The sequence below is a fragment of the Macaca mulatta genome, chromosome 3 (assembly GCF_049350105.2).
Source record: "Macaca mulatta isolate MMU2019108-1 chromosome 3, T2T-MMU8v2.0, whole genome shotgun sequence".
Taxonomy (NCBI): domain Eukaryota; kingdom Metazoa; phylum Chordata; class Mammalia; order Primates; family Cercopithecidae; genus Macaca; species Macaca mulatta.
In genome coordinates, this window is record NC_133408.1 from 8,088,661 (window position 1) to 8,097,051 (window position 8,391).

General features: G+C 42.1%; 1 protein-coding gene and 1 non-coding gene across 4 annotated transcripts; both read left to right on the forward strand.

Moving 5' to 3' along the window:
• Positions 1 to 217: 217 nt before the first annotated feature.
• Positions 218 to 7,494, forward strand: HMGN1 (high mobility group nucleosome binding domain 1). 3 transcript variants are annotated; one of them, XM_077995756.1, is made up of 6 exons: positions 218 to 670; positions 991 to 1,023; positions 1,118 to 1,147; positions 1,230 to 1,277; positions 4,557 to 4,732; positions 6,650 to 7,494. In XM_077995756.1, exons 1-5 carry the CDS (start codon positions 410 to 412, stop codon positions 4,713 to 4,715), a joined length of 531 nt encoding a protein of 176 aa, XP_077851882.1. In that variant the 5' UTR covers positions 218 to 409; the 3' UTR covers positions 4,716 to 4,732; positions 6,650 to 7,494. The 3 variants fall into 3 exon arrangements, with proteins under 3 accessions (XP_077851882.1, XP_001118717.3, XP_077851883.1); XM_001118717.5 differs by having other exon boundaries at positions 4,557 to 4,685; XM_077995757.1 differs by lacking the exon at positions 1,118 to 1,147 and having other exon boundaries at positions 4,557 to 4,685.
• On the forward strand, positions 4,375 to 4,479 carry LOC114677290 (small nucleolar RNA U13). Its single transcript, XR_003728569.1, has one exon. It is a non-coding gene; the product is annotated as a small nucleolar RNA U13 (small nucleolar RNA).
• Positions 7,495 to 8,391: the final 897 nt, after the last annotated feature.

An 8,391-nucleotide genomic window follows, 5' to 3' on the forward strand; every position in this document is an offset into this window, starting at 1 on the left:
TTTCTTGCCGACTGAGGCGGGAGGAATTTGCTAGTTCCTGTATCCCTTGTCCTTCTCCCTTCCCAGTCTAAGATACCAACTATAAATGTTCGAACCCAATTCACCCCAGAGGGGAGGGGCCAGATGCCAGTGGCCTGAAGGCGCCCAGGTATCCAGAAGGATTGTGGGTGGGGACCTGCGGTCACGTGGCATGCTCCCGCCAATCAGCGCGCAGACCGCACTTCGCAGCTCGGCTTCAAACAAACTACCGTGAGGTCGGAGCGCCACTGGGGCCCCGCCCCCTTCGCCTGGGCCTGGGGCCCCGCGAGACGGCGGGAAGGGGTGGGGGGGCGCCCGGGAGGGGGCGGAGCGCAAGGTCGAGTGACGGCCTGTCTCACCTATTCCGGGCGCGGGCTGAGCCCCACAGCCAATGGGCGGGGGCGGGGGCGGGGGGCGGCCCGGCCGGAGGGGAGGGGGAGCCCGCGGCAGGGGACGCGGGGGGAGGAGGAGGCGGGCTCCCAATCCGGTTCCATCCGGTTCTCCCACCGCCCCCGCTGTGGGTCTCAGCAGCTCGGGCGGCGGGAGGAGTGGCAGCGGCCAGGCAGCCCAGTTTCGCGAAGGCTCTCGGCGCGCCGCGGCCCGCAGGCATTCGGCACGCGCCTTCCCCGCCGCCAGGATGCCCAAGAGGAAGGTGAGCGGTGGCCGCGGCCCGCACACGCCCCCTGGAGCCGCCGTCTGCTGGGCCCCGCGAGGCCCAGGCCCCGCTGCACTCACGGTGGCGACGGGCCCGGGAGGCGCTTGGAGACCGGCGGGCGGGCAGGCGGGCGCTCGGCGGCCGCGGGGGCGGCTGCTCTGGAACGTTCGGCGGCCGGGGGAGCCAAGGGGGCGATTCGAACGGGGCGGCGGGAAGCCGTGACGTCACGCGGCCGGGCATTGTTCTCGGGGCCGTGCGGGCGCGCGAGTCCTGGGACTGCGGCCCGCCTGCATTCGCCCGTCTCCTTGTCCCCGCAGGTCAGCTCCGCCGAAGGGGCCGCCAAGGAAGAGGTGAGTTCGGAGCCTTCTGCGGGGGGTGGTGGGTTTCCAGTGAGCCGCTGGCCTGCCTGCCTTTCTCGCTGACTCTCCTTTTTCTTTCTCCAAGCCCAAGAGGAGATCGGCGCGGTTGTCAGCTGTAAGTAAAGCCAGCCCCGTAACCGTTTGTTTTTCGCGGGTCGTCCCGGGTAAGGACGTTCAGTGCTACTTTTGCCTTTCAGAAACCTCCTGCCAAAGTGGAAGCGAAGCCGAAAAAGGCAGCAGCGAAGGTAGGCTTCGAAACGCGCATTGGGGTGCAGCGGGGCCTTAGGTACACTGCTCCTTAATGCGGGACTTTTCATTTTGATTAGCTATTTGAGCTTTCTTTATATTTTAATAACTACGGTAAATAACTTCTTCTGGTCGGGGTAAAATGTAATGGATATATTCGTCCTGGTTTATAGGACTATATCACACTAATGCTGCTGCAGATGTTAGGAGACTTGGGACGACAAAAAATATTAAATATTAGCAAGTCTGCAAAGGAAATTTATTCTTTGCGTTGCGTACGTTGTGGCTAGTGGTTGGCCTTTAATTGCATGCTTGTACTTCCTCTTTTGAGGATAAAAGAGCCAAGTTAGGACTGAGGCAGGGAACGTGTAAGTTTTTATACAGTTTCCAAGCCAACTTGGGGAAATCTTAACCTTTTTACGGGGTGGGAGTGGGGAGGTCAGAAGTTGTGATCTCTGAGAAAATAACCGCTACTACTCTAAAAGTGTTTTATTAACAGTTATACAAAACCGTGATTTTGGCTGCTCCCTAATAAATTCGTGATTGCATGATTCGAATTGCAGGTCTGTAGAATGAAGTTGGCTTTGGATATACGTGTGTTTGATAACTTTCAGAGTGGAAAAGCAGAACATGTGTAAAACGTGTATAAACTTTGTGTTTGGATCTAGCATTGAAACCACCATTTGTAAAGCTCTAATGTTCACGGGGTGATTAATTTCTATCCTAAACTTAGGTGAAAGTTTGCTGTTTGAAGTCTCAAAAAATTTTTTTGTTAATGCCTTCACCTCTTTCCTAAAAGTGTAGGTAGAAGTGTAGCACTGCACAATCATCAGAAGAGGCAAGATTAATTTCCTTGACATTGAGGAGTTCTTGGATAATTACTAAATTTGTCCTTGTTAAATAAAGGTATAAAACAAAGATGTTTTTTCTTTTTTAATTTAAATTTTGTACAGAGCTGAGTGTAAAAAATCTTAACTATGTTTTCTTTAACAGAAAGTTCTGTTTTTGTGATCCTTTTAAAAATAAAGCTTCAAGGAAGGTATGAGAATAGTATTTTTCAAGTTGCAATCTCATTACCAGAAGACAATGTGGTCATTCTCTGTATACAGTTAGAACAGCACGGAAACTTGATGAAGGCCTAAAAAATTAGCTGACCTTGTTTAAAATGTTGGTGTGAGCGGTATATTATTACTTTTTTGATTCTGGGTTGTTGGGGTTTTTTTAAAACTAATTGGCTGAAATATCTGCCTGTTTCCCTCTTTACATTTTTCTTATTTCTTATTTATCTTTGTCCACCTTGAGATCTACTGTAAAGTAAATTTTTTAATGAAAACAGTTCCAAGTTGGACTCTCAGTGGGTTGGGACATCAGATGTAATTGAGAGGCTAACAGGTAAGTCTTCATGTCAGTGCTCGTTGAGGAACGAGCCTATGAGGTCAGCCTTCTCCAAGGAAAAAAGGGCAGAAGGGATTTGTTCATTTTTACATCTAGTTTTTGTAATACACCTTTGACTTCATAGTTGATCAGACTTTAAACAGAAGGTAAGCACTTGGTGAATTGATTTTCATACTACATAGTAGACATGTTTTCAAGGCGTATCTGTTACAGTGTGTCATTTCCCTAGAACTAAATGTTTTGAAGGTCCAAACATTAGGGAAACTTGATTTTGTTTTATTTAGCTTATCAGCTGATAATGGTTACAGGTGGTATTATTTCAAATTCAGGGTATTACTGTGTATTCTATTTTAACTGTTTCCCAGTTTTGTATTTTTTGTATTGGAATGATTATGAAATTAATGAGAAATCTTTAGAAATCAGTACACAAGTGATTGTGAAACTTCGTGATAGCAATGTGTGTAGTAGCAGTTTTGTCTCAGATACACGTGTTATTCGAAGGATGTTGAAGTATTAAAAGTCATTATGCTGTCTGTGGAATCCTACTGTTAGTACAGAACATCCTGCAGTGATTTTTGTCTGTGGAATCCTGCTGTTAGTACAGAACACCGTGCAGTGATTTTTCCACCCACGTTAGCATTGAAGTTGTGTGCTTGTCTTTATGGCCCTTTAACTCAAGTAATTGGTCAGTATCCTTATGGGTCTTTTTTTTTTTTTTTTTGAGACGGAGTCTAGCTCTGTAGCCCAGGCTGGAGTGCAGTGGCCGGATCTCAGCTCACTGCAAGCTCCGCCTCCCGGGTTCACGCCATTCTCCGGCCTCAGCCTCCCAAGTAGCTGGGACTACAGGCGCTGCCACCTCGCCCGGCTATTTTTTGTATTTCTTAGTAGAGACGGGGTTTCACCGTGTTAGCCAGGATGGTCTCAATCTCCTGACCTCGTGATCCGCCCATCTCGGCCTCCCAAAGTGCTGGGATTACAGGCTTGAGCCACCGCGCCCGGCCTATGGGTCTTTTATACCACCCGCTGGGGGCTAAACTAATTTAGCTGCTGTTGCATACTTACTAACAAGAAATAAATGTTAAGCTTTCTTCTCAGTATTGATGGATGGTATCCAAAAGTATTTTTATGTTTCTTTAACATGGCTTAAATTTTGAACTTAATGTGTCAAGTTAGTATGGTCATTTTAAATACCGGTACTTTTCAGATTCTTCAAACACCTATATGAAAATGATAAATTCAAAATTGATTCTTTTAATTCCTCATTATATGATATCAAGGGAGTAACTGTAGCAGGATAGTCAACCTGACCGTACGGCATGGTGCTTTTTTTCAGGTGAATGGTCTTAATGTGAGGGTTGAGGTCTTGTGAGGACAGTATTGTTCAAGTTCACAACAAATTTGGGGATGGGTGGGAATACAGTTGACGAGACTCCTCTGGTATTCGACTTCATTTGTCTTGTCATGTGGAACTGCAGAGAATAGTAGATGATGGCGACAGTGCTGAAGTATAGCTTGGGCTTTAGGATTTGTCATACGTCTAATGAGGCTTGACATGCAAATACTGTTAAAATCTCCTTAGCATACGCTGTTTTCCTGATTACTGGGGTGAACCCTAAGTTGTCTCATGTAATAGGTATATCAGCTGTTGTGTGATAGACATTAATGTGACAGCTATTACAGATACAGTCTATACAAAATGAGATCCTTTCATAAGCTTGAAAATTGGGTTTTCACACTAATGTGTGAGATGTCCCTCTCAAACCTTGCTATGAAGTCAGCACCATTGTTTACATTACTTGTCTGACATGAAGGGAGAAAAGTAAAAACAAACTGTAAATAAGGGGTAAAGTTTGTACTTAAAATATATTCTTATTCTATCATAGGATAAATCTTCAGACAAAAAAGTGCAAACAAAAGGGAAAAGGGGAGCAAAGGGAAAACAGGCCGAAGTGGCTAACCAAGAAACTAAAGAAGATTTACCTGCAGAAAACGGGGAAACGAAAACTGAGGAGGTCAGAAGCGTGTGTGTGTTTTCACTCTGAACAGTAGATACTACATTGTACGTTTTTTGTAGCAGATAACAGTATTCATTATAATATTGAACAAAGTTTTGTACAGTATCCCAAAATGAATGGACAAATGGTTTATGATTTATCCTATTGGAAAGTAAATACGTAAATGGCTTAAGAGCAAGAAATTTTAATATGCTCAATTTGAGATATAATTTAATCTTTGTTTTGTTTTTATATTCTGGATGTTGCTTTTAAATATATTTTCGAAAGTTTATTACCCTTACTTGCATTTTTCTTGGCATATTTTTCCCACTTTCGTTTCTAATGAAAATGTTTTGTTTGTATTTTTCTTAAAGGTCTAAATAATATACATAAAGCAAGTAAAAAGACTAGTGTCATTAATCTTTATTTTTAGAGACAGTGTCTGTTACCCAGGCTGAATCTTTATTGTTTTAAGCTATGAGGAAAATATGTTTTTTCTTATTAACCAAGCAGTGGGAGTAGAGAAGGAACAAAGAAATCTGTAACAGATTTTGATTGGTTTGTTGTGAACACCACTGTACTCCTCTAGCCTGGAAGCTGTTTCTTAAAAAATAACTGCAAGGTTCAGTTAAGCCAGGCCTCTTTATTTTATGTTTGTTATATTAACTAAGCTAGAAAAGATAAGTAATTTAGTATATTGATTTTTAAATTTTGATATTTAAATTTTGATACCACTTAAGAATTTGATAAATATCAAATTCTTTGATACTAAATTTGATGTTTATCAAATTCTTAAGTTATAAACTTATTCCTAAATTAAGAAATTTACAATCACAGTTTTTTTTTTTAACTTGTATTTCTTAATTCCCTTCTTTGTTTTTTCTTTTTTCTTTTTTGAGATGGAGTTTCGCTCTTGTTGCCCAAGCTGGAGTGCAGTGCTGGGACGGCTCACTGCAACCTCCGCCTCCCGGGTTCAAGTGATTCTCCTGCCTCAGCCTCCCGAGTAGCTGGGATTACAGGCATGCTCCCCTACGCCCAACTAATTTTTTGTATTTTTAGTAGAAACGGGGTTTCACCATGTCAGCCAGGCTGATTTCAAACTCCTGACCTCAGGTGATCCGCCCACCTCGGCCTCCCAAAGTGCTGCCATTACAGGCGTGAGCCACTGCTCCTGACCTGTACTTCTTAATTCTAACCATACATCAAATATTGTGTGATAATAAGGTAACATTGCTAATCTAGTTCTGATTTTAAAGGAAGAACTTGACCTTCCAGTACATATTATCAAATTACAGTTGGTTCTCTCTTGTTTATAGCTGTGTTCTATTAATATAAGGCTGCCACAAGTATGAAACCGTTTCACATAGGAGAAATACAGGATTGGGTTCCTACAAACCTCTGATCACAACATTTTCATCAACTGATAAATACGTGACTTTGTTACATGTGTATTTCTGTTCAGACATGCCTTAATTAATGTATGTTAAATTTACATGGAACTCACTACCAGTAGCACTGTAATTCGTACCTGAACAAAGCTGTCCAACACATACGTTCTCTGTGTGGCACATCACAGCCTTGAATTTAGCAACATTAGATAGCACTTGGACAAGATGCTTATGGGGCCATTTTAAACAGCAAAATCATCAGTAAAAAGCACAAAGATGTAAAATGCGTGGCATTAAGTAGACCAGAAAAACAGTAGTTACGGCATCAGAGCTAAAACAAGAAGACAAAGTGACCTCAGCTTGGAATGTACATGTGGTGCAACTCACATTTTTTTGCTGCTCTGTATATGAACATGACCATGGAAGTGCCGCAAGTATTGATTTGAGGTGGGGAGGTGGTTACAAAAGTTTTTTAACAAGAGTAGGTGACTTTACAAATAAAGATTATTGACTTTTGTAAAGACCTGATAGTTGCATATAAATAAAATGACAACATTTTAAGTGCTAAAGATCTCAATTTCCTTTCTTTTGCAGAGTCCAGCCTCTGATGAAGCAGGAGAGAAAGAAGCCAAGTCTGATTAATACCATATACCATGTCTTCCCAGTGGTCCCTGTCTCCCTTCTTGTACAATCCAGAGGAATATTTTTATCAACTATTTTGTAAATGCAAGTTTTTTAGTAGCTCTAGAAACATTTTTAAGAAGGAGGGAATCCCACCTCATCCCATTTTTTAAGTGTAAATGCTTTTTTTTAAGAGGTGAAATCATTTGCTGGTTGTTTATTTTTTGGTACAACCAGAAAATAGTGTGGGATATTGAATTATGGGAGGCTTTGACTGTCTTGGGTGCCAGCTTAACATTCCATAGATGGGGGGTTAGTTTTTATATCCTATAATACAAAGCATATTAAATGGCAATATGGAGTCAGTCCTGCATTTAATGTCTTGAACATTTTATTTTACTTCTCTTCTCATGTTTTTTAGTAGAATTGTTTCCTAAAGCAAACCACTCCTCGATCATGGCGCTCCCTGGCGGAATTGTGTGCACTCTGTAACATGTTTGGTTGTGGTCGTCCTGTTTGCCTACTAACTTCGTTACTGTGCTGTGAAAGATTACAGATTTGGATATGTAGTGTACATGCTATTCAGTTGTGAACTGGTGGGCCATACGTAACAGCTGACCAACATGTGAAGATACTGGTACTTGATAGCCTCTTAAGGAAAATTTGCTTCCAAATTTTAAGCTGGAAAGTCACTGGAATAACTTTAAAAAAGAATTACAATACATGGCTTTTTAGAATTTCGTTACATATGTTAAGAATTGTGTACAAATTGAAATGTCTGTACTGATCCTCAACCAATAAAATCTCAATTATGAAAATATTTTGGAGCACATGGATTAAATTCTGGTTTACATTTTATTTACAGAATTTCCACATTTGAGTCTGGCCAACATGGTGAAACCCTGTCCCTACTAAAAATACAAAAAAAGTAGCTGGGTGTGGTGGCTGGTGCCTGTAATCCCAGCTACTCAGGAGGCTGAACCAGGAGAATCGCTTGAATCTGTGAGGTGGAGGTTGCAGCGCGTCCAGATTGCACCACTGCACTCCAGCCTGGGCAACAACAGAGTGAGACCTTATCTCCAAAAAAAAATTCCATATTTTATCTTACTTTTTGTTTTTTTAAGTGAATTTTTTAATTTTTGTTTAATACAGTCATGGGTCACTACTGACTGGATACAGTCTGAGAAACACATGGTTAGGCAGTTTTTGTGCGTGAACGTCATAAAGAGTGCTTACGCAAACCCTCAGTGGCATAGCCTATTACATATGTAGCGCTGAATGGTTTAACCTATTACTGCTAGGCAACAGACCTGTACAGCATGTTGTTATGTGAATACTATAAGGAGTTGTAATAGAATGCTAACTACTTGTTTATCTAAAGAGAAGGTACAGTATTACATAATACGGGACCATGATGTGGTTCATTTTTGGCTGATACATGAGACAACTGCTTTAATACTTGCTATGTCCTTTGAAGTTGCTTGACTTGGTTTAAGGGAAAAACAATCCAATATCCTTTGAATCAAAGCAAATACATAATTCTTAGCTCTTCGTATGAGGTTAAAAAAAGTATCGAGTAGGCCAGGCATGATGGCTCACACCTGTAATCCCAGCACTTTGGGAGGCTGAGGTGGGTAGATCACCTGGGGTCAGGAGTTTGAGACCAGCCTGGCCAAGGTGAGACCCCATCTCTAATAAAAATTTAAAAATTAGCT

Coding starts and splice junctions, on each gene's coding strand:
- HMGN1 (XM_001118717.5), top strand. CDS start 410: ATGGGCGGGGGCGGGGGCGGGGGGCGGCCCGGCCGGAGGGGAGGGGGA. Junction 1,024..1,117: donor AAGGGGCCGCCAAGGAAGAG/GTGAGTTCGGAG, acceptor TCTTTCTCCAAG/CCCAAGAGGAGATCGGCGCG. Junction 1,148..1,229: donor GATCGGCGCGGTTGTCAGCT/GTAAGTAAAGCC, acceptor TTTGCCTTTCAG/AAACCTCCTGCCAAAGTGGA.